Genomic DNA, 25,575 nt, shown 5'->3' on the forward strand with positions numbered 1-25,575 from the left:
AATGCATGGGTGGCTGCCCTAACTGGTTTGGCTCAGTGGATAGAGCATCGGCCTGCGGACTGAAAGGTCCCAGGTTCGATTTCGGTCAAGGGCACGTACCTTGGTTGTGGGCACATTCCCAGTAGGGGGTGTGCAGGAGGCAGCTGGTAGATGTTTCTCTCTCATTGATGTTTCTAACTATCCACCTCCCTTCCTCTCTGTAAAAAATCAATAAAATATATATTTTTTTAAATGCATGAGTAGAAGGAGCCTATGTATTACTATAAATCTGCTCCAAACTAGTTGCCTTGTATTAGAATTGTCTCCATAGGAGCCTCTGAGGTCTCAGAAAATTTAGTTTGGGATGATATATTACCAAATGATGATTAAAAAATAAGAAGAGAAAAAAATAAAATAAAAAATAAGAAGATAGCCCTGACCGGTTTGGCTCAGTGGATAGAGCGTCGGCCTGCAGACTCAGGGGTCCTGGGTTCGATTCCAGTCAATGGCATGTACCTTGGTTGCGGGCACATCCCCAGTGGGGAGTGTGCAGGAGGCAGCTGATCAATGTTTCTCTCTCATCGATGTTTCTAACTCTCTATCCCTTTCCTCTCCTCTCTGTAAAAAATCAATAAAATATTTTTTTAAAAAAATAAGAAGATAATCATGGGCCAGGGAACCTTCATTATCATTGTATCGCTGGCTGAGTTTCTCTAATGAACTGTGTATGAAAGGCTGAAAGACACGGCCACAACATTTTGTAGCTTTTTCTATCAAGTGGTAGAGTCACTTCCCGCCCTTGGAATCTGGGCTGGCTTCACAATTTGCCACCATCTGATTGCAGCTGCACACATGAGCCTAGGCGAGATCAGCAGAAGAGCTACACAGGAAACTCACAGAAGCAGGAGGAGCAATAATTGGTTGCTTTCAACCATTAAAATCTCAGGTGGTTTGTTACACAGCAATACTGTGTATAACTGATACAATAAGCCAGCCCTAGGGAGGCTGAAGAATTCTCAGATCCCTGGGCATATCCTGTTTGACTGACGTGGCTGCTAGATGTTTCCTTGTGGTACATAACTCACCAGCTTTCTAACAGTTTCAAGCGGCAGGTCAGAGATCGGCTCCCTCATGTAGCACAGTGTATGAATGGGAGATCCGAAACAGCTGGGCACGTAGTTCCCAGACACAGACAAAAAGTAATCCTTTCCCCTGTCCAAGTGCAAAACAAGAATGTCCTCAATTTTGTCTTCACCAGAGTTGAGCTTTGTAGCCATGTTCTTAGTGACAAATATCTCCAATTCAATCTCAATGGCCGAATCTGAAGAAAAATTTAAAAAGTAATGTTGGCTGGTGGGAGGCCAAGAGAAAAGAAGGAAAGAAGATACAAAGGGAAGAGAGTCACCAGGCCTAAAGGGTTAAGGAAGGAAAATAAAAGGAAGTAAGAGCCAGCCAAGTACTTATGTGTTCGGCACTCAGGAGATACACGAACAGAGTTAACAGTCCAAGTGGGAATATGAAAACAACAAACAAAAACATGTGAATAGGCAACTACTATGAAATTCAAGTTCTAAGTAGCACAGCTTAAACTAGTAATTATTAATCACTGAGAAGGCATGGATCAAAGAGCTTACCCTGAGCAAGGTCAGATAAAGACACCTGATCCAGCAGAAAATATAATGACACTATCACCCTGTGAATTGTCCACAAAACAGGCTTACTCCCTCTGCCACACAGCACAACATAGAGCGCAAAGGAGAAGGTAGGGGAGAGAGATGCATGGTATATTCCAGAGCCAGATATAATTTTGGGGTCACCACCCCATTATCTTTCCCTATAAGAGCAACTGGGAGTTGATTATGGTGAGGCAGACAGTCAAAATGATTCTTTTTGTTTGTTGTAGTCCTCACCCAAGAATATGTTTTTATTGATGAGAGAGAGAGACATCCATTAGTTGCCCCACATACACACTCCAACCGGGAATCGGACCCACAACCTAGATATGTGTCCTGACCAGGAAACAAACCCACAACCTTTTGGTGTGAAGGACAATGCTTCAACCAACTGAGCTACTAGCAAAGGTTAAAAATGGTCCTTTTAACAGCAGCAGCTGCTTCACAGCAATCTTAGATTTTCTCTTTCTGTGAAATTATGGAACAAATACATGACTGAGAATGCTTCTGAAGCTGAACTCATGCTCCTCACTATTTTATATTTTATTTGTAGATGGTGCATCCATAGGACTTTTTAAAAGTTTCAAGCAGACAACAAAACACTCAGAAACAAAAAGCTTATTATAGGAAAGTGAGCCAAGATAGGTTAGAGTGTACCCCAAACCAGTAACCAAGGACCTGGAAGAGGCCTTACCTGGCAGGAGGAACCCTTTGCTGGGGTTGGCATTCAGCCACTGCTTACAGTAAGACTCTTCATCAGGCTTGTTGATGAATTCAAACTGACAGGGCACTTGTCCGTTACGAATTGTAAAGGATTCCACTTGCAGTTGCATGTACTTCACATTCTGAAAACAGAACTGGGAACAAGCCCGGAACCCATCAGACCAATGTCCTCTTCTCGGCAACCTGTCCAGACACCCAACTGGGCATTCCTTGCCCTTTCTGGAAAGAAAATGAAGGGCCAGCCCTAGCTGGTTTGACTCAGTGGATAGAGAGTCGGCCTGCAGACTGAAGGGTCCCGGTTCAATCCTGGTCAGGAACACATGCCGGGGTTGTGGGCTCGGTCCCCAGTATACGGGGTGCAGAAGGTAGCCAATCAATGATTCTTTCTCATCATTGATGTTTCTATCTCTCTCTCCCTCTCCCTTCCTCTAAAAAAAAAAAAGAAAAGAAAAGAAAGAAGGACCACCTCTTTCAAATCATGTTTCTTTATGTATTTACCTGGCAGGCCACAGCTACTACTAAAGACCAACTGTCTGTGTTTAACCCAGAAACTCAAAGAAAGCATGTTGTTTTATAAATAAATTTCCTGAAGGAATCAACATTTGTATCTTCTATACCCAAACAAACTCAAGGCCAAACTTTTCTTTCCAAGTAGCTGGACATCTAAGGTATTGAAAATACTCTCACCATAAATACCCATTGACTGACTTCTTGGTATTGTCAATTCTGAATGATCTATGCCGTGGCTCTTTCATGAAAAATCTTCAGCCCTAACTTGACTTCTCCCACTGACCACTGCTTTTCTATACTGCCTTCCCTACCATTCACTCAAGCATACCCAAGAAATTCGGACTCGATTTGATCTCAAAGCAAAGCATCAGTAAGAAGACAACCCAATGCAAGAATACACACCAGTTATATTAAAATTAAAAACAAAACAAAACACATTTTGGATCACCTTTGCCATTATTTAACTCATAGATGGCTCATGTGTAGGTGAAATCGATGAGTCACAAATGGTTGCCCTAGCTGGTTTGGCTCAGTGGCTAGAGCATCAGACTGCGGACTGAAAGGTCCTTGGTTCTATTCCAGTCAAGGGCACATGCCTGGGTTGAGGCTTTGATCCCCAGTAGGAGGTGTGCAGAAGGCAACTGATCAATTATTCTCTCTCATCATTGGTGTCTCTATCTTTCTCTCCCTCTCCCTTCCTCTCTGAAATCAATAAAAACATATTTTTTAAAAATGGTTAAAGGCTTCTGGTTTAGAAGATTAGGAGATAAACATGATATAAACCAACAACCCCCCTCTTCTCAGCTAGCATCAGCAGCCTCACTTTATCTAGAAGCAGCCTATCAAGAAAGACTAGAGTTCAGTAGTCTGACGGGTACCTCCTGGAATTCTGAGCCCTCGTAGATGAAATTTAAGCTCTATGAACAGAAGAGTCTGATGCTGACAGTCTTTCTTGTTTTGTTTTGTTGATCCTCACCCAAGGATATTTTCCCATTGATTTTTAGAGAGTGGAAAGGAGGGGGAGAGGACAGAGAGAAAGAAGCATCTCTGTGAAAGAGACATGTCGATTGGTTTCAAGGTCTGAGGCACATGCCCTCGACCAGAATCGAATTTGGGACCCTTCAACCTGGGCCCACGCTTCAGTTCATGGGCCAACACTCTATCCACGGAGCCAAACCGGCCAGGGCTGATGCTGATATTCTTTTTTTTATTTTTTAATATATATTTTTTTCATTGATTTCAGAGAGGAAGGGAGAGGAAGAGAGAGATAGAAACATCAATGATGAGAGAGAATCATTGATCAGCTGCCTCCTGTGCCCCCTCCTGGGGATGGAGGCTGAAACCTGAGCATATGCCCCTGACCAGAATCAAACCTGGGACCCTTCAGTCCACAGGCTGACACTCTATCCAGTGAACCAAACTAGCAAGGGCTGATGCTGATATTCTTAACAGTCCTTCCTACCTCTAGCTTGGAGAGGGACACAGAAGGAATGTTGGCATTTTCCATCTTGTCCAGGGATCGAACAATCTCCTCCAGAGTCTTCCGGTAAAGCTCTTCATTTATAACCCGCACCTGGAAGGGAACATCAGAGGCTGAGTACCAAGCCTTCTGCCCATCTCCTCTTTTTCAGTATACAGGGCATCCCCGGCGTTGGGAAACAGCAATACAGAAAGTGGATACTAGATTTAAATAATTAACAAAAGATCCCTATCAACAGTAGACACAGAAGGGTCGCCCAGAGGCAAAATCTATGGTAAAGTCAACTGCTTCCTGATTAGCAGAAAGAGGATTCGGAGTGAAAGCCTGCTTGGCAGTTCTACCAGGACTCAGGACCAGGGCAGAGGGATGCTCAGTGCTTAGCTCTACTTGGCTTGCTGCTGCCAAAAGGCCTGCAGTAAGAAATCTCTCTAGAGCTTTGATTTAAAGCAGCATTTCTTTAAAAAGCATAACCAATGGACATAAGACACTGGGGGATAGGGGAGGCTAGGGGACTGTCTAGGGCGGGGGGATAAAATGGACACATATGTAATACCCTTTGTAATACTTTAAGCAATAAATTAAAAAATAAAAAATAAAATAAAAAATAAAAATAAAAAAAAAATAAAATAAAAAAAAAAAAAAAGCATTTCTCTCCCCGACTGGTTTGGCTCGGTGGATAGAGCATCGGCCTGCGGACTGAAGGGTCCCGGGTTTGATTCCGGTCAAGGGCATGTACCTTGGTTGCAGGCATATCCCCAGTGTGTGTGTGTGGGGGGGCAGGGGGCAGTGCAGGAGGCAGCTGATGGATATTTCTAACTCTCTATCCCTCTCCCTTCTTCTCTGTAAAAAAATCAATAAAATATATTAAAAATAAATAAATAAAAAGCATTTCTCAAGCTTTTTTAACTAACTGCTCCATCAGACAAGATTTTGTCAGGTTTTTCCTTCTGTATTTGAATTATAAACACAATTTTGTCACTTTCCAATAATAAAACTTTAATTATAATATTCATTAGGCTTTTTTCAAACCACCCACACCCTCATGGATTCTGATATGCTTCAACCTGGACCCTTGAGAATTGATAAAATAAACACTGAAGTCACTGAAGAAGAGATACAAATAGGGAATAAAGAAAAGATGTTCAACTTCACTAGTAACCAGGGAAATGGAATCTAAAATAATGAAATATCTTTTTCTTTTGGCTCACTGTGTTGGTAGAAACTTAAAAGATTGATAAAACCCAGTATTAGCCAGGGTGTGAGAAAATAAGCTCATACATGATTGCCAGGAGTGTAAAATGGTAAAACTGCCAGGAGGATAATTTAGCAAAATTTAATAAATTTAAAATACATTTCTCATTGAACCACTAATTTAACCTCTAGGAATTTCATTCTATAGAAATGCACTGGTACACAAAGATATATGAAGGGTGGTTACCATAGCACTGTATATGATAGCAAAACTTTGGAAACAAATGATCATCAATATATACATTATGGTTCATTCATACTGTGGCGTATTTTGAAACCTTTAAAAATAATGAGGAAACCGGAGCAACTAAGATGGCGGCATAGGTAAACACCGGGAAATTATCGCCTCACACAACAATTGAAAATTACCGCAAAGGACTGAGCAAACATCATCCAGAACAACAGGAAGGCTGGCTGAGTGTAAATTCCACAACTAGAAGGAAAGAAAAGCACGCTGAGAGCCAGAGGCGCTGCGGAGGTGAAGTGCAGAGGTACAGCGGCGCGCGCGCGCGAGGAAAGGGGGTGGCGCCTGAGGACGCGGCTGTCTTTTTGAATCACAAACTCCCGATGGCTCTGAACTCCGGTTCCGGGAAGTCTCTGGGGACCCAGGTCTCATACGGGGAGAAGCTGGTCTGTCCGGCAGCGAGCGAACTTGAGGGCGGCTTTCCCTCAGAGGTGCTTGCAGCCGTTACCGGAACACTGAGACTCGCGACTCCGGGCGGAGAATCGGCCATGGCCGCTTTCTCCGCCCTCTGACTCCCTGAGACCCCGCCCCACCCAGGCTGCGGCAGAGGCTTTTGCATGTGAATGTACCTAACTGCAGCCGAACCAGGCAGACCTGGAACTTCCAAGAGAAGGCCCAAGGCCCCGCAGCGGCTTGCATTGCTTCACAGCTGAGCCTCTTCGTGGCTCCTGCTGTGTGGCCTCAGGCAGAGGCTGAATTAGCACCTCCTTAGATCCAGGAGCCACTGTACCCAGTGATCAGAGGGGGTCCATCCAGACTGCAACTCCTCAGATCCATAAGGGACGCACTCAGGGAGCAGACTCAGTGAGCACCAAAGCCCCACTGAAGCAAGTCTTGCCCCAGAAGGGTGTCTTCAGCACAGAAGTTCTCCCACTTTAGACACAGCTGATTCTCACAGCCAATTGGCCTGGAGGTCAATTCCTCCCAGTGATTCTACAACAACCAAGGCACCAAGAGTGCACCAAGAGTGTCCACCCCAGGTAACTGGGGAGGCTGAGCTACTGGGCCCTACAGGACACCTGGCGCACAGGGCCACTCTATCAACAAAGGGAAACTGCCAAAATGCGGAGACAAAGAAACAGGTCACAAATGGCAGAAATGGAGGAAAGCAAACGATTGGATATAGAGTTTAAGGCCACGGTTATAAGGTTTTTCAAGAATTTTATGGAAACCGCCGATAAATTTAATGAATCCCTCAATAAGTATAGGGAGACCATGGAGGACATGAAAAAGGACCAACTAGAAATTAAGCATACACTGACTGAAATAAAGAATAATTTACAGAGATCCAGCAGCAGAAAAGAGGATCCCAAGAATCAAGTCAAAGATTTGAAATACAAAGAAACAAAAAATACCCAACCGAAAAAGAAAAAAGAAAAGAGATTCCAAAAATATGAAGATAGTGTAAGGAACCTCTGGGACAACTTCAAGCGTACCAACATCAGAATTATAGGGGTACCAGAAGGAGAGAGAGGGCAAGATATTGAAAACCTTTTTGAAGAAATAATGACAGAAAACTTCCCCCACCTGGTGAAAGAAATGGACTTACAAGTCCAGGAAGCGCAGAGAACCCCAAACAAAAGGAATCCAAGGAGGACCACACCAAGACACATCATAATTAAAATGCCAAGAGCAAAAGATAAAGAGAGAATCTTAAAAGCAGCAAGAGAAAGAAACTCAGTTACCTACAAGGGGATACCCATACGACTGTCAGCTGATTTCTCAACAGAAACCATGCAGGCCAGAAGAGACTGGCAAGAAATATTCAAAGTGATGAATAGCAAGAACCTGCAACCAAGATTACTTTATCCAGCAAAGCTATCATTCAGAATAGAAGGTCAGATAAAGAGCTTCACGGATAAGAAAAAGCTAAAGGAGTTCATCACCACCAAACCAGCATTATATGAAATGCTGAAAGGTATTCTTTAAGAAGAGGAAGAAGAAAAAGGAACTCTTACCATTTGCCACAGCATGGATGGAACTTGAGAGCGGATAAATACCACAGGATCTCACTCATTTGTGGAATATAATGAACAACATAAGCTGATGAACAAGGACTGATCCAGAGACGGAGAGGCATTGATTGGACTGTCGGGACTTGGAGGGAAGGTAGGGGAGGGTGGGGGTAAGGGGAAAAGATCAACCAAAGGACTTATATGCAAGCATATAGGCCTAACCAATGGACATGGACAACGGGGGGGTGAGGGCATGAGCGGGGGTGGGGGGGGTGGGGGGTAGAGGGTAACGTGGGGAAAAGGACACATATGTAATATCTTAATCAATAAAAAATATATTAAAAAAAAAATAATGAGGAAACCGAAACTGTTTTGGCTCAGTGGATAGAGCGTCGGCCTGCAGACTGAAAGGTCCCAGGTTCGATTCCGGTCAAGGGCATGTACCTGGGTTGCGGGCACATCCCCAGTAGGAGATGTGCAGGAGGCGGCTGATCGATGTTTCTCTCCCATCGATGTTTCTAACTCTCTATCTCTCTCCCTTCCTCTCTGTAAAAAATCAATAAAATATATATTTAAAAAAATAAATAAATAAATAAAAATAAAAATAAAAATAATGAGGGAGCTCTGCCTTTAGTATCATGTAAAGGTCTTCTGAGACACAGTCAGTGGGGAAAAAATATGTTCTCAGAACAATATGGGGAGAGAACCAAGATGGCGGCATAGGTTAACGCCGGAGTTTGCTGCTTTGAACAACTACTTCAAAAGTGAAACCAAAAAACGGAAGGGACATCACCCAGAACCACAGGAACGCTGGCTGAGTGGAAGTCCTACAACTAGGAGGAAAGAGAAACGCATACGGACACTCAGAGGAGGCGCAGTGCTGAAGTCAAATTCTGAGGTGCGGAGTGCGCGGAGCGGGCTGGCGGCGGAGGGCGCGGTTAGCGTTTTCAATTGGGAGGGAGTCGCAGACTCTGAGCTCCAGATCCGGGCGAGTCTTTAGGGGCCCAGACTCAAACGGGAGAAGCGGGACTGTCTGGCTTCGGTCAGAGCGAGTGCAGCTTTCTCTCCGAGGTTTGCAGCGGGTGCTGGGACTCAGAGAGGCAGAGCCCCTGGGGACAGGACTGAGAGCCGCCATAACTGCTCTCTCCAGCCCACCCTGTTGATCCTGTGCGACCCACCCCGCCCAAGCCCTGCACACAGGCATTTGCCGGATAGCCTCAGGCAAAGGCTAGATTAGCACCTCCCTAGAGGACAGAAGTTCTCTCACTGCAGACACAGCTGATTCTCATAGCCACATGGCCTGGAGGTCAAACCCTCCCTGGAATTAGCTACAACAATCAAGATTTAACTATAAGACTGCGAACAAAGACCACTAGGGGGTGCACCAAGGAAGCATAACAAAATGCGGAGACAAAGAAACAGGACAAAATTGTCAATGGAAGATATATAGAGTTCAGAACCACACTTTTAAGGTCTCTCAAGAACTGTTTAGAAGCCGCCGATAAACTTAATGAGATCTACAAGAAAACTAATGAGACCCTCGATCTTATATTGGGGAACCAACTAGAAATTAAGCATACACGGACTGAAATAACGAATATTATACAGACTCCCGACAGCAGACCAGAGGAGCGCAAGAATCAAGTCAATGATTTGAAATGCGAGGAAGCAAAAAACACCCAACCGGAAAAGCAAAATGAAAAAAGAATCCAAAAATGCGAGGATAGTGTAAGGAGCCTCTGGGACAGCTTCAAGCGTACCAACATCAGAATTATAGGGGTGCCAGAAGATGAGAGAGAGCAAGATATTGAAAACCTATTTGAAGAAATAATGACAGAAAACTTCCCCCACCTGGTGAAAGAAATGGACTTACAGGTCCAAGAAGCGCGGAGAACCCCAAACAAAAGGAATCCAAAGAGGACCACACCAAGACACATCATAATTAAAATGCCAAGAGCAAAAGACAAAGAGAGAATCTTAAAAACAGCAAGAGAAAGAAACTCAGTTACCTACAAGGGAATACCCATACGACTGTCAGCTGATTTCTCAACAGAAACTTTGCAGGCCAGAAGGGAGTGGCAAGAAATATTCAAAGTGATGAATACCAAGAACCTACAACCAAGATTACTTTATCCAGCAAAGCTATCATTCAGAATTGAAGGTCAGATAAAGAGCTTCACAGATAAGGAAAAGCTAAAGGAGTTCATCACCACCAAACCAGGATTATATGAAATGCTGAAAGGTATCCTTTAAGAAGAGGAAGAGGAAGAAAAAGGTAAAGATACAAATTATGAACAACAAATATGCATCTATCAACAAGTGAATCTAAGAATCAAGTGAATAAATAATCTGATGAACAGAAAGAACTATTGATTATAATAGAATCAGGGACATAGAAAGGGAATGGACTGACTATTCCTGGGGGGGAAAGGGGTGTGGGAGATTCGGGAAGAGACTGGACAAAAATCGTGCACCTATAGATGAGGACAGTGGGTGGGGAGTGAGGGCGGAGGGTGGGGCGGGAACTGGGAGGAGGGGAGTTATGGGGGGGAAAAAAAGAGGAACAAATGTAATAATCTGAACAATAAAGATTTAATTAAAAAAAAAAAAAAAAGAACAATATGCATAATATGATCTCTTTTACAGAAAGGAAAACCTTCCTCTAGAAACACCCTCTGTGCTGCATAGAGAATACTGACACACATTTGTAAATGCATGGAGAAAGGTCTGGAGAGATTCAGTCCAAAAAGTAAGGAGGAACTTCCATGTATGTAGAAACATACAGTGGTAGTATGTCAAAGCAATTATGAATTAAATTGAAATTAAAACAATTTTTAAAGGAGCGTCATCATACTCAAGGGAAGAGGAGGACACCAGAAAGAAAAAAGCTGTCTTGGTTGTGAGAGCCTGTTATTCCCCACAGAATGATGACAACGGGCGCAGCTGCTCACCTACCCCAATGTCAAACTCCGAGCTGACAGGCTTGTGGTCACTGGTCTTCAGGGCCATGTGGCTCTGGTAACTCAGCTGAGTAATGTTCTTCCCTTTCCAAAGGATCCGGTCACACCAGGCAGGAGCACGACACTTCTCACTGAAATGCAAAGTCCACACTGGGGCCCCCACAGGCACAGCAGTACCCACTGCCTGGCTAGCCCCTGGCTCAGCTGGGGATGACTGGGCAGAGCCGTCCAGTCCTCGAGGCCCAGTGATCTGAGAGGTCAGGAGCGATTTGGGCTCACGAAGATATAACATGTATCCTGTGTATCATCCAAAATACCGTTCAGAATGATTCCCTGCTCTCTGGCCTCCTCTGGGGATGAGGTGAGAGTCAAAAGGCAATCTGACAGTAAGTACTCTATGGTTTTTAAGAGATGGTGGTTAAAACAGGCTTTGAATTCCGACTGCCTGGGTTCAAATCCTGGCTCTACACTTGCCTGCTTGGGAGGCTCTTTAATTTTTTAATGCCTCAGTTCCCTGATCTATAAAATGAGAATAACAAAACCATACCTATTTTGAGAGGTTGTTGGGAAGATTAAATGAGATAATACAAGTAAATGCATTGAATAGGGCATGGCATACCATAGGCACTAATAAAATAGATAACTATTACGCAATGACCAAGTACAACCTAAGTTAGTTGGAATCATCTTATCCCCCTAAGAATAACTTAAAAGTAAACCAGTCACAAGAGTTATTAAGGAACAAAGGCTAAAGCAGTCAAATAGAAAACAAGGAGGAAGGCAGGCTGCTTAATGAGCAGCTACTGAAGGAAACTGTTTAACCAGAGTACAACACATGGAGAAAAGTCGCAGTAAACCTATCTTCTTCTTTAGGCCCATGAGGGCAAGTGCTTCCCTAACTTTCTGGGTTTTCGTTTGCCTGACCTCCTGAAGCAACCTCTGACCTACCTGGTATCCCACTCGTCGGAGCCAGTGTCATATTTGTAGGTCGGCTGGAACGTGAGTTCGCCTTCTGTGAAGCCTTCAAAGACAGCCTTTGCAGCCACCTGAGTTTTCAGCTACACAAAAGGATGGAAGAAAAAAAATCTCAGAATAAAAAGGTTAAGCCTTGAATGAGCAGATATCAATCTGAAATCTGAAACCTAATTCAAAGGGAAAGGCCCATGAAAAAGCTATTCTGGAAGGTTATTTATTTTATTTTACTCCCCCCGCCCCTTTTTATTGACTTTATTGGGGTGACACTGGTTAACAAAATTACACAGGTTTCAGTTGCACAATTCCACAACACACCAGCTGTACACCGTATGTAAGATCTTGAATTAACTAACTTCTAGCAAGAGGAGCAAGCAAGCTAATGTTTCCTTTGCCTGTTACACAGTTTTTAAGGCGCTTTTATAAGAGTTACTGTATCCAGGGAGCCTGAGTACCATCTTACTGAGACGTCTCTAATAGGATTAAGGTACCAACAGACAGAGCTTTTCTCTTTTAGGTATCAAACACTTCATCTGTGTAGCACAATTGTTTTAATTATACAGAGAGACAAAACTGCATATAAAAGAGTCTGGAAAGATACAGTCCAAAAAGCAAAGGGAAACTTCCATGTATGTAGAAACATATAGTAGAAATATACCAAACCGATTATGGTTTAAATTTAAAAATCACTTTAAACAAAACAAAAAAACACTTTCAAAAGAAGTTTGTCCAGCTAGTTATATGAACTGAAGGAAGCTGTGTGCCTTGATTTCTCCATCTGTAAATTCTGGACTTAGAATCTGCTTCACAGGATTGTTGGGAAAATGAACTGTCAACTTAGAACAGTGCCTGACACAGTATAATAGCTAGTATCCTTCTTAGTGCACTGATTCTAGGAGCCCCTTCCAGATCACACTCTCGGCAAGATATAAAAACACAGGTACTCCTGCCTCCCCGCCCTCTCCCCCCAGTACCCAGCTGGGTGCCAAGTGAACTGGGGAAGGATTGTCAGCCCTAATGCAGGAGACAACAGTTGCCAAATTCCCCAAAAAGCAAATTCCTAATATAAACTTATAAAGAAAAAGCAACAGGAAGTAAAACATTTAGGTATTAAGGTAAGCTGACACTTCTTGAATGAGTATATATTGACCTTAAAACCATCTGGAAAGCAGAGAACACACAAAACAGGGACTATTACTTGAAGAAACACCAGAAAAGAAGGAAGAGGAGATGAGTATTAAACTCCAGGGAAATTAGAATGCCTTCAGAGGCAAGAAACAGAGAGTTTAGAATAGAATAGAATAGAATAGAATAGAATAGAATAGAATAGAATAGAATAGATGGGATTAATGCTGAAATGGGTATTAAAGAGAATAAAAGTAATTTACCAAGGAAAACAGCTACAGAGAAAAAGATGGATTAATAAAGAGATTCCATAAAGAAAAATATATTAAAAAAGAAAAGATATAAAATTGATGGGGTTTTTTTCTGCAATTGATCTGCACTGGGGGAAAAAGATAACTGAAAAATTTAGACTAATGAATACTAAGATTTTTTAAAAGGGGACATAGACTAAAAAGAAAAAGAACTTTAACATTCTGAACAATTCTGACCACTGGAACCGTTTTTCAATCTACTGAGGAGTAACCTGAAGAAAGAGAGAAACTGACTGCTCTTGTCCTGTGAAATGGCTAATGCTTTGAGACAGAAATGCTGACCCAAACAATGGCAGGAGAAAAGCAGGTTACAGAACTGATTCCCACTGGAAGTGAAGAAAGCCATTCAGGAAAAAGAGTTGCCATTCATATTGGACAAGTCTGGGGAGGAGGAGGATAGGGGAATAGGAGACAAATTCAAAAGAATCCTATATAATAAAACCCTAATATGCAAATATACTGAATGGCAGAACAACCGGTCACTATGATGCGCACTGACCACCAGGGGGCAGATGCTCAATGAAGGAGCTGCCCCCTGGTGGTCAGGGTGCTCCCACAGGGGGAAAGCCACTCAGCCAGAAGCTGGGCTCACGGCTGGAGAGCACAGCAGTGGTGGTGGTAGCCTCTCCCACCTCCGCTGCTGCAGGCGGGCGGTAAGGAGCTAGGAGTCCCAGACTGAGAGAGCCCTGGACTGCAAGAGGGATGTCTGACTGCTGGCTTAAGCCAGCAGGTGGACATCCCGCGAGGGGTCTGGACTGCGAGAGGGCGCAGGCCAGGCTGAGGACTCCCTCCCCCCAAGTGCACGAATTTCGTGCACTGAGCCTCTAGTTAGAAAATAATTTTAAATAGCCACGTATCTTATTTATGAGAAGTCTGGTACCCCTACAGTCCCAACTTGAATGAATGAATGAGCACATACAAGGCAGAGAGACAGAGAGAGAGAGAACACTCCTGCTCAAGAGAAGAGAGACCAGGCATCTCAAGGGACAAGCCAATGGGGAGACAACTATGGACGATGGACATGCAGATGAAAGACCTGACTGGACATCAGCTCCTCAGGGAAACCTCCCAAGCTGAGGAAGAAGAGGCTGAGAGTTGAGAAGCCAGGCTTTTCTGTGCCCTCAGTGTGGGGACGGCTGCCTGAGAGGGCACAGGTGGCCATCTGTACCTGGTCATACGCATACAGGGTCTGAAAGTCCTTCTCTTCGATGAGCTTTTTCACTTTTTCCACATCCAACTCTTCTATCCTGTAGTTGAGGTCCCCCAGCCACAAGATCACACTGCAAGGACAGAGCACAGAGGTCGCAGGCGTTAGTAGGGACTTTACCCGTCTCATCACAGAAGGCCCCTGAGGCCTCTGGGAACTGGGTGGGGAAATGATTCAGCTGCTCAGGAAATCTTTCTCTCTTGTCCTTTCATTTCATACCATGTCTACCATGCTGCTTACACAATTATCTTGGTCCAAGTTCATTATAAACTGCCTCGAGTTCTCCTTGACTACTTTATATTCTTGTATGGTTGGAAAGATAGTCTAATAGGATCTAAAAGCAAGACAATAATTCACTTCATTCTTGGGACGAGGCAAAAAGATCAAGTTTGGGGAGTCATGCCAATCATCCAGGGACCCCAAACTAGATGATGCCATGATGTTGCCTCTGCCTCCACACACACTCCAGTCCACAAAACACACCCCCCGCCTTTGTTTCTAGAGCTGAGTTATTCTGAAACAAAGCTCAACCTCTACAGTAGAATCGGGGTTTAAGCACCACCATAGCATCGGTTGGCTCAGTGTGACAGGTGTTTTATGACACCTGATGCTTTGGGGGAAAAGATAAAGGAATGCTCCTCAATAACACTGCACATCCCATAACGTCCAATAGTGCTCCACGAGAAGCAGCAACCAAGCCAGGAGAGAGTCTGCACCGCAGTATACACACCCCCAAGTAAAAGCAGACAAACTGACATGCAAGTTGCAACCTCACAAACTAGGATGCTGCAGGCTTAGCAGAACGGAAGACACACTCCCTGCTAGGTTCCCTGGAGAAGGAAAGCCATCCTGTCAGCTTCTGGGACACCAATGAGCTCAAGACAGTTCCACCATGGCAGCAGGCAGGATGAGAGGCTGGACTCTGTATGCTCCCTGGCAGACACCATGGCCCCAGCGGCTCTTCCTCTTTATAAAAGAAGTGGCACAAGCTTCAAGTGTTACTTTCAAGTCAGAAATTCTCATATGCCTTGAATTTAGACATATAGGAAGTTTTAGAGATAAACGAAATAAAAAGATAGACAAAAATTAGCACAAGATGCTCCAAGCAGCTGCAACTATAGCTTTATAAAGTTGAGGTCTGAAAGACTAAGTGAAGGCAGACAAATGCAGTCATTCTCAACTACATATGCTCCTGGGAAGAACAGATGCATAAAATCCTGAAACATACTTCTAAAGCCTGGAGTTCAGATGCTCGCTCTTTGGTTGCTTTCATTGTGGTGCTGTATCAAAGCAGACCCACATTCAAATAAGTCTTAAACATTTTCCCGGGACAAACGATTTGAGAAGAATTCTAGAGGTCTGCCAGATGGTAAATTAGGAAGCTAAACCTTTCCAATGATCCGTGTGTAACCGAGCCCCCACTCCAGCAGTGGGAAGCCTCCCCGTCACCTCCCTAACAAAACACCGGGCGTCGTGACCTGTGCGGGGTAGAAGTCCAGACTCACTCGTGCTTGCTGATGGTGAGAGGGGGAAGGCTCGGGTCAACCTGACTAAACTGCATCCGAGAGCAAATGTCTTTATAGTCCTGGTTCCTCCTCTCATACTCTTCTGTGTGGGCTGCCAAGTGCGAGTTCACGACGCAGATGCTGGTATTGTGGAACTGGAACCTGATCGCCACTCCTCCTTTGTTACCCTACGAAGAGGAGCCCAGAGAAATCCAGTTTAGACGGTTGTTTAATTATGTCAGTTGCTTAAACCTGCAAACTTTCAAAATGTTTTCTCTTAACTAGTCTTTGTAATAACCCTGTGAGGTAAGAAAAGCAGTATTACTGTCTGCATTTTACAAGTAAAAAAACAAATCCAAGGAGGCAGAATGACTAGCCGGTCCGTGGCAAGCGGAGTCCACTTTTCATGAAATCCCAGGAAAGTCACATGCTCTCCCTTCTCCACAGGAGGCTCTAGCAGTAGAATCTAAACGCAGGACTTTAATGGCCTCAAGAAGAAGAGGAAATGGCAAATCTGCATCAGCATTCTTTCTTTTCCTGTGACCCAATATAGTTTCTGCAACCTATTTCATGGATTAAATGGGAGAATAAACTCGAGACTCTAGTGTGCAGTAAACATGAGGATCCCTGCTAGTTGGGCAAATTAGCCAGCAATTCCCTAAAATACCATTTGTAAATGGTCTGCCCAGTCCAGTCCTGCTGAGGGTACAATTCATCTTCTAATACCAGCCTCCTCGCTGGGACACATGCATCAAGGTATCATGAGAAGTGGGGTCAAAACCTCAGGGATCAAGGCCCTCAGTGTGCCAAACATACCACCAAGAACTCACCATCCTCCCCATGATTCCTGTCCCCACGGTCTCAGCTTCCATTTCGGAGATGTGTGCTGCATGTTCCTGTTTGACATATAACAGCAGCATAATCCCAACCAGTCGGATGAACTTCACCTGGAAAATGGAGCCAAACACTCAAGTCACAGCATTAAACAGAAGTCGGAAACAGAAATAAAGATCCCAAAGGAGAAGTGGTCTCAAAGCTGGCTGAGAGTGTCATGTATCTCCTCCACACAAGGACCCAGGGTAATCACCCATCCAACTCACTTAGCATGCTATGTGACAGCTTAGCCTACAAGTGCCAAGACCTGCATCCTGCCCACCCACAGGTGCCTCTTCTGGAGGACCTAGGACTGAAAATAGCAGGATAATCAGGACTGGCTTGGGGAGAATGTGTAATACTGTCTTAACTTCCCTGCGTGGCAACCTAATATTCAAAGGTCCCTGACTCCTCTCTTACCTTTGCATACTTGGCATCTGGATGAAGACTCTCTGATACAGCTTTAAACCACTCTTCCTCCTTTGGGGTGTCATGGAAGAAAAAGGCCTCCTTACTCAGATCAAGTTCCTGGAACCTATTAGGAGAAGCCAGAAGTAAGAAAGTAGAGAAAGGTAATGTACAAGATGACACGTCCTAAGATCGGTTTGGGTGCGTAAATCCTAGCTTTCTGGCTACACTGCAGGACCCGCAAGAGAAAAGAAAAGAACACTCAGGGCCAAGGGTCAAAGTGCTAAGGCACTTACCAGTGCTGTCACAGCAGCAGGCCATTCCCGCTTCATAACAGCCTGTGAAGCAGTTGGAAGCATCTGCACTTTACATCTGAGGTCACGAGTTCACACAAGCACCAAGCGGCAAATGGGTTCAAACCCAGGTCTACATACATTCCAAATTCTAGGCCCTTCCACTTTACCATACAGGCTTCTTCACTGCCCTGTCCCCATCAACAGTTCCCAGTATAGGGGTAGTAGGATGCTAAGTGTGAAACAAAAAGGGCTGACTGGTGGGGCCTTTTTTTTCTTCTTCTTTTTTTATTTTTTACGCTAACCTTCCTTCCCTGGCAAAAAATATTCTTTGCTTCATGACCAAAAGTGTTGAATGTCTAAGTAATGAAAATCAATTCAAGGTGCAGTGATTTTAACAGAGGATTATACTAAAAAATTCAATACTAGCATTTAAGTGCCAAGCACATCACTTTAAGAGTGCCAGAAATGTGTTTAACCATGAGGGAGAGCATCAAATAGAGAAGCAGCTGTTACTAAGCACATACTTATTTGTCAATTCCTTCACTTGCTGTGAAGAGTCCGGTATATAAGGAATGGGCAAAAGTAGGTTTACAGTTGTGAGTACATAAAACACAGCTTATTCTTGTATTATTATTTGTTAATTGTATTATTTTCCATAGGAACAACTGTAGACCTACTTTTGCCCACCTCATCTTCATGTCCCCATCCCTTCAGCTACAGCTATACGTTTGCGAATGTAGAAGCGACTGGAAGAGAAACACTCACCCTACACAGTATACATCTGGGGCCTGGATACCGTGACTTAGCCAGGGCCGGAGGCATTCTTTGGGGGACTGTCCATTTACATTGTATGTCCCCACAAAAAACCTGTCACCAAAGAAAATCAATCGGTCACTCAGGAAGACTATGGAGACAACCAGGGAAAGCATTTTAAGACTTAAGAAAGGTCACATCTAACCTATACCAATGACTGCAGTCTACTGTGATATTTGTTGCTTGTGTGATAACTTCAAAAAGCGCAGGCCTACTCTGAACATTCCTACTTAGCTCTAACAGCCCTTAGAGAACTATAATCCACAAGATAGTTCTTTACCCTGCATATGCTTCGGAAGTGAAAAGTACCTTGGTAATTACTTTCAGAAGGAAAGCAACAGCAGTACTCACCATAATTGACTATTTCTATCCCTAGAAGCAATGTTACTTTGTCTTATGATCGCAGTGCAATAATTTAAAAAGATCTAGCAGAATCATGCAAACTTGATTCATTCAACTTTCAGTAACCCTGTCTAAAAAGATTACCAAACACTAACTTCAATTTAAATGACTTTCTTCAAAGGCCCACAACGACCAAGGGTAGGCTACGTTCCTTTTTTAGTATCCATATAGCTCTTCAAATATTGCTGTAACTATGTTGCAAGCTGTGTCACTCCCACTGCACCACACCCACCAGAGTGCCCAGCCGAAAAGGCACAGAATAAACGCCTGCAAATGAAGAGTGAATGAAATCACTGATTTTAGAAAATGAAGGGAGAGATCTGTAGTAGGATTTGCTTTCAAATCCAGGGTACTGGGGGTGGAGGTAAGTGCTTAAATTTCAGAGAGTTGAATGATCCTTTTCCTTTGGAAACAGTCTAAGAGCCAGTTAGCTACCTGAAGTTCTGGATATAGGTATAATCCTCCTCTTTCTGCATCAGAAGTGATTTCACCAGTGTTTCTCGCAGTCCAAACTTCTGCATCGACAAAATATGAGCCTTGTCTGAGACTGTGATAGTGCAAGAGCGAACCATGTCGGTAATTTCCAACTTGGATTTAGTCTGTCTAGAAAAACAGACAAAAAATTTTGTTATCATATTTTTTAAAATATATTTTATTGATTTTTTACAGAGAGGAAGGGAGAGGGATAGAGAGTTAGAAACATCGATGAAAGAGCAACATCAATCAGCTGCCTCCTGCATACCCCCTACCGGGGATGTGCCCACAACCAAGGTACATGCCCTTGACCGGAATCGAACCTGGGACCCTTCAGTCCGCAGGCCAATGCTCTATCCATTGAGCCAAACCAGTCAGGGCTGTTATCATATTTTGATGAGTCCTTCATGACATAAACATAAAGCTAGAAGTTTCCACACACAAGCATCTGAGTCACAGAAGGCAAAAGGAGGCTAAAGTAAAACTTATTTGCTAAAACAATATTACTTCTATGTGGAATTAAGTAAACCTACATGTTGTTGATTAGACAGTACATTGGTCCAGAGGGTTTCTGAAAATACATTCATAGAATCTCAGACCAGAAGGGGACCTTGAAGATACTGTAATCTAATCCCTTCATTTTTTCAAATGGGAAACAATGAGACCCAGCATCATTAATGATTCACGCAGCTGGATGGTGAGAGTGCCTCACATAACAAGACTGTGAAACAATCCAGCCTTGGCCAGTGTGGCTCAGTTGGTTGGAGCACTATCCCATGAACCAAAAGGCTGTGGGTTCAACTCCCGGTCAGGGTACATCCCTGGGTTGCGGGTTCGATTTGTGTAGTTTTAGTCATATTAAAAATTATTCAAATGCTAACTTTAAAATTAAACAAAATTTGACACTTACCTAACAGAATCATAATAATAGCTCCAGAAACTTTTGTTGAAAATCACTCAATGAATTAATATCTATAAAGCACTTGAAGTAGTTTCTGACACTAAATAAATGCCACTTAAGTGTTTGATATAACTCTTGTCATGTACATACAGGGTGGGGTAAAAGTAGGCTTACAGTTGTGAGTACACATGGTATTATCATTTATTAATCATTGTATTATTTTCCATAGGAACAACTGTAAACCTACTTTTGCCCCACCCTGTATTAATTAAGGCTATGTAAAAATGTATCTGTGTTGTACCAAGAAGGATCAAAGGTGAATTGAGAATGACAGACCTGGGTTCACTTAAAGTTCAGGATCTGTTCATTGCAGCTTAATTGCAAAATTAAAATACTGACATAATAAAGTAGTTTTATCTTGACCAGAAGACTCTGGCCATGATCAGTAGGGTGCGCTAGAGTACATACTAAATATAACAGCACATCAGGAAAAAAAGAAAGGGGTAAATAAAAATGGGAAAAAGAAGACTCTTCAGCGTCAGCAAAGTCTTGAAAGAATGGGAGGGAGAAATCAAAATGTTTCTAATCTGCATTTCTAAGATAGATTTAGATGCCAGTTTCAAATCCTAGATCTGCCACTTGCTAGTTCTAGATGTTGGGTGAGTTTTACAACCTCTCTTCTCACCTGTTTCCTTAGCTGTAAGACAGAAAAATAATAGTACCTACTTCTCAGGTTAAAATAAGATAACTTGGGTAACGATGTGGCATACACAGTAAGTGCTCAATAAATATCCAACATTTCTTAGGCCAGCTACCCTGGGACAACTTACCTCATTCACAGGAATGGTTTCAGTTCTATAATGAAGAAAACCTCAGTCCTAAGAGGTAGCAGTGAAGGGAGAGCTGATTACCTTGTGAGCAAGTTTTCTGGTTTATCCTGACCCCGGGAGCTTTGGTCCACAAACAGGCCTTTCCCATTTGGCCTCAAACTGTCCAAGTGAGAACCACCTAAGTGGGGGGGAAAAGAATTAAAACATAGTTACGTATACTCTCACATATACTTTAGCATACAGACCACAGTTTCTCAAATCATACTAGGCATTACTGGTAGTCCACATGTTACTCAAAAACATAGGAAAGCCTATGTTTTGTTGGTGTCTGGGTGAAGCTCCCACAACGCTTATACCAAGAAGAAAGAAAAAAAATTTTCATCCAGCTGTCTACTGCTGAACACATAACACTCCTTTTTCTTGGAGACAGAGTGCACTATAGAATGAATAAAGCTATGATATCTGCAGACCTAAGTTCTATCACCAGCTCTACTATTTATTGTCCTTTGACTATGAGCAAGTCATCTAACCTCTCCAAATCTCAGTAACTTGGCCTGTGCTGCCCTCCTCACAGGTTTATTATAGGGATCAAATAATTGACATGTAAGCATTCTGAGACAACACAACATATTACCCTATATAATAAAAGGGTAATATGCAAATTGACCCAACAGCAGAATGACCAGTTGCTATGACGTGCACTGACCACCAGGGGGCAGGCGCTCAGTGTAGGAACTGCCCCAGCTGGCAGGCTCCTATCGCCAGATGGGGAACGGGGAACCAGGGGTGGGTGGCAGCAGGGGGCGGGGCCAGCTGCCAGCAGCCCAGGAAGATGGCCCAGATTGCAGGCCAGGCCTGGGGACCGTACATGTGCATGAATTCCGTGCGCTGGGCCTCTAGTGAAATATAAGATCTTATTACCACTTACTGCAAGTGACACTTCAATTCCAAGGAGGAAAAAGCAAGGGTTAGATATCTAAAACTGAAAAGGGCCTAAGTGCCCTCGAGAATGAGAAGAGCTTGTCAGTGTCAACAAATTGCCTTGAAAACCAAAGAGCCCAAGGACTTGCAACAAAGAAATATTTGGGGAAGTTATTAAACCAAGATAATTAGAAAGTTAATAATTAGAACATTAATCTGCCAATAACTTCTCTGCTCCTTAAAACCCAGATCCCTTGTCAACAGGAAACAGCATGAAGAGGCCAAAGAGAGATGCTGCTTTAATACACAAGTTTCAAGGGGCACCAGAGGCATGAAACATCACTAAAGAATTTTGCTCTGAAGACTATTACTAAACATGGACTTTTCAACCATGCATTCACATGATCCAGAAAAAAGCAAACAAACTTTGGAGTTGAAAAGAAAACACAATCATCTGAAACATGAAAATAATTACATTTCAATGCCTCCAGTGAATCACCTAGGCCTTTCAATTTTGCTTCCTCAATGCCTCTCAAATCAATCTATTCCTATCCCCAATGTCACTATACCAATCCAGTTTACCAACATCTCCCTGAATGACTTTGAAAACCTCAACGAGGCCCAGCTGGCGTGGCTCAGTGGTTGAGTGTCAACCTATGAACCAGAAGGTCACAGTTCAATTCCCGGTCAGGGCATATGGCCAAGTTGTGGGCTCGATCCCCAGTGGAGGTTATGCAGGAGGCAGCCAATCAATGATTCTCTCTCATCATTGATGTTTCTATCTCTCTCTCCCTTTCCCTTCCTCTCTGAAATCAATACAAATATACTTAAAAAAAAAACAAACACATACACCTCAACAAGTCTCCCTGTCTCCGTTCTCACCCCACTCTCTCTAACCCAATCTCTACACTGTGACAAAAGGATTTTTTGAAAAAGGAAATCTGATCTGTTAAAACCTTTTAAAATCCCCCCACTGATAAAACCCAAACCCCTTAATATGGCTGTCAAGTCTCTTTCCAGTGGAGATCCTGCCCACCTCTGGCCCCCTACCCACTTCAATGCCATATTCAAAATATATTAAAGTTACTGCAGTTATACAAAGACCCCCATTAGAAACCGACTTCTTTCTTCCTTGCTCTGCTTTACACAGCTAACTCCTATCATCCTGTGGCCTGGGGTCAGCAAACGTTTTCTGTAAAGCACCAGAGAGAAAATGTTCTAGGCTTTGTAGACCATACAGTTACAACTACTCAGCTCTGCCTAGTATGCAAAAGCAGCCATGGGCATGGCTGTATTCCAATAAACTTCATTTATGGTCACTGAAACTTGGATATTTTATAATTTTCACATCACAAAATATTATTCTCTTTTGATTCTTTTCAACATTTTAAAATATAAAAACTATTCTTAGTTCACAGGGGGTACAAAAGCCGGCAGCAAGCTGGATTTGGCCCAGGAACTACCGTTAGCCAATCCCCTGCTGTAGGCCAATCTTAGAAGTTATTTCTTCTAAGAAGCCTCTCTGACCCCTCCTAGATGGGTCAGGTGCCTGCCCTGACACTGGTGTTCCCACAGCTCCCTATACTTCTCCCATCACAGCCCTGATTGCTGTGCATTATAACTGTTTGTCTCCCCAGGTAGACTGTAAACTTACTGAGGACAAGACTATGTCTGATTGACTCATCACTGCATCGCCATCATCCAGCACACCAGACAGTATATTATAAGCAGTTCAATCCCTCAACAACTCAATAGGACATACTGGATGAACATGGATCTTATGTGCCTTATATAAATATATAACATCTGAATTCAGGCCGGAAGAGTTCTTTTGGAATATTTCAGGTCACCTTCTCATTGTCTTCAGCATATAACAAAAATAAGACAGGGAAAACCAGAATAGGTTGTTTCTAAAATTCTACAATCCCATGGTTAGTTATTTCTAGAAACCAAATCCCCACTGGATTCCAGCTCTCCTGCTTTACTCTAAAGGTTAGAGAGCCAAGGTACTTACTAGTAAGTTAGTGAATGGCATATGGGGACACCTCTTAGAATGGTTGAAATCCAAAAAACTGACAATACCAACTGCAGACAAGGATGTGGAGCAACAGTAACTCTCATTCACTGACTGTAGAAGTGGAAAATGGTATAGCTGCTTTGGAAGCAGTCTGGCAGTTTCTTACAAAGCTGGACATAGTCTTACCATATGACCAGCAATCATGCTCCAAAGTATTTATTGATTTGAAGATCTAGGTCCACACAAAAACCTGCATGCAAATAATTATAGCAGCTGTATTCATAATCATCAAAAACTGGAACCAGCCAAGATGTCATTTAACAGGTGACTGGATAACCAAACTGTGGTACATCCCGATAATGAAATATCATTTAGCAATAAAAAAGACTGAGGCCCTGGTTGGTTAGAGTGTCGTCCGGATACACCAAGGTTACAGGTTTGATCCCCAGTCAGAATCAACCAATGAATGCATAAGTAAGTGGAACAATAAATCAGTGTGGGGGTTTTTTTTCTCTCTCTCCCCCTTTCTCTCTCTCAAATCATTTTTTTTTAAAAGAATGAGTTATCAAGCCACAAAAGACATGAATATTAAATGTATATCGCGAAGTAAAAGAAGCCAGTCTGAAAAGGCTAAATATTATCGGTATATGATTCCAATTATATACCATTCCAAAAAGATAAGAACTATAGGGAGGGTAAATAGATCAGTGATGGCCAGAGGATAGGAGGAGAGAGGTAAGGGTTAAATAAGTGACGCATAGGGGACTTTTTTAAAAAAACATTTTTTTATTATTGATTTCAGAAAGGAAAGGATGCAGAGAGAGAGAGAGAGACACGGAAACATCAGTGATGAGAGAGAATCATTGATTGGCTGCCTCCTGCATGCCTCCTGCATGCCCCCTACTGGGGAGCAAGCCCACAACCCAGGCATGTGACCTCACAGGGAATCGAACCGTGACCTCCTAGTTGATAGGTCCATGCTCAAACACTGAGTCACACTGGCCAGGCCACAGAGGACTTTTTAGGGCAGTGAAACTATTCTGTAAGTAACTGTAATGGTGGATACATGACGTTTTCTGTGGGTTTCAAAACCCAAGGAACTTTACAGAACAAAGAATGGACTTAATGTATGCAAATTTTAAGAGTTATTATGCAAATTTTAAGAGTTATTATGCAAAATTTAAGAGTTATTTCTGAGTTATTTCTGAGGATCCTGAAGTGAAATTACAAAAGAATCTAATTATATTGTATATGTATGAAACAACCTCACTGAAGTGGGTAGAAGAAAAAGTGCTTACCTAAGTAATTTTTTAAATGAGTGAAGTCTGTAAGACTAAAGGTAGAAGGAACTGTGAGTACTATACTCTAGCTGATAAGGCTGACACCATTACACATCTATACTGGAGTTGAACAACTAAGTAAATGGATGGTGGATGGTGGGAGCTAGGTGTCTCACTGTCCGAGTGGGACATTCCAGTAAGCAAGGGGAGGAAGCCAGAATGATCCAGGTGGTAATGAATTAGAGCTGGAGAAATCAATATGAACTCATGTTACCTAAATATAAATACAGGTGGTACACATAGAAATACACACAGGTAAGTATGCACACACATATTTCCTTGCTCTGTCAGCGAGGAGGGCTCAGAAGCAAGAACATACCGATAGCAACAACCACACTTTATGCCCAGATCTTGGTTTCTAGTTTATTCTCCAGTATAAGGAACCAGGGCTCCTTGAGATATGGT

At 43.0% G+C, this 25,575-nt stretch overlaps 1 protein-coding gene across 1 annotated transcript in view; it reads right to left on the reverse strand.

Annotated features, from left to right (window-relative positions):
* The window catches only part of INPP5B (inositol polyphosphate-5-phosphatase B), a 63,704-nt gene that overhangs the window by 5,333 nt on the left and 32,796 nt on the right, over nt 1–25,575 (reverse strand). Inside the window, 12 exon segments of the mRNA XM_036351273.1 lie at nt 1,065–1,300; nt 2,347–2,509; nt 4,348–4,458; nt 10,771–10,906; nt 11,724–11,833; nt 14,352–14,463; nt 15,896–16,083; nt 16,726–16,842; nt 17,189–17,303; nt 18,238–18,339; nt 19,123–19,290; nt 20,974–21,070. Coding sequence (XP_036207166.1) covers nt 1,065–1,300; nt 2,347–2,509; nt 4,348–4,458; nt 10,771–10,906; nt 11,724–11,833; nt 14,352–14,463; nt 15,896–16,083; nt 16,726–16,842; nt 17,189–17,303; nt 18,238–18,339; nt 19,123–19,290; nt 20,974–21,070 — 1,655 coding nt within the window.

This window comes from Myotis myotis, unplaced genomic scaffold (assembly GCF_014108235.1).
Source record: "Myotis myotis isolate mMyoMyo1 unplaced genomic scaffold, mMyoMyo1.p scaffold_m19_p_2, whole genome shotgun sequence".
Taxonomy (NCBI): domain Eukaryota; kingdom Metazoa; phylum Chordata; class Mammalia; order Chiroptera; family Vespertilionidae; genus Myotis; species Myotis myotis.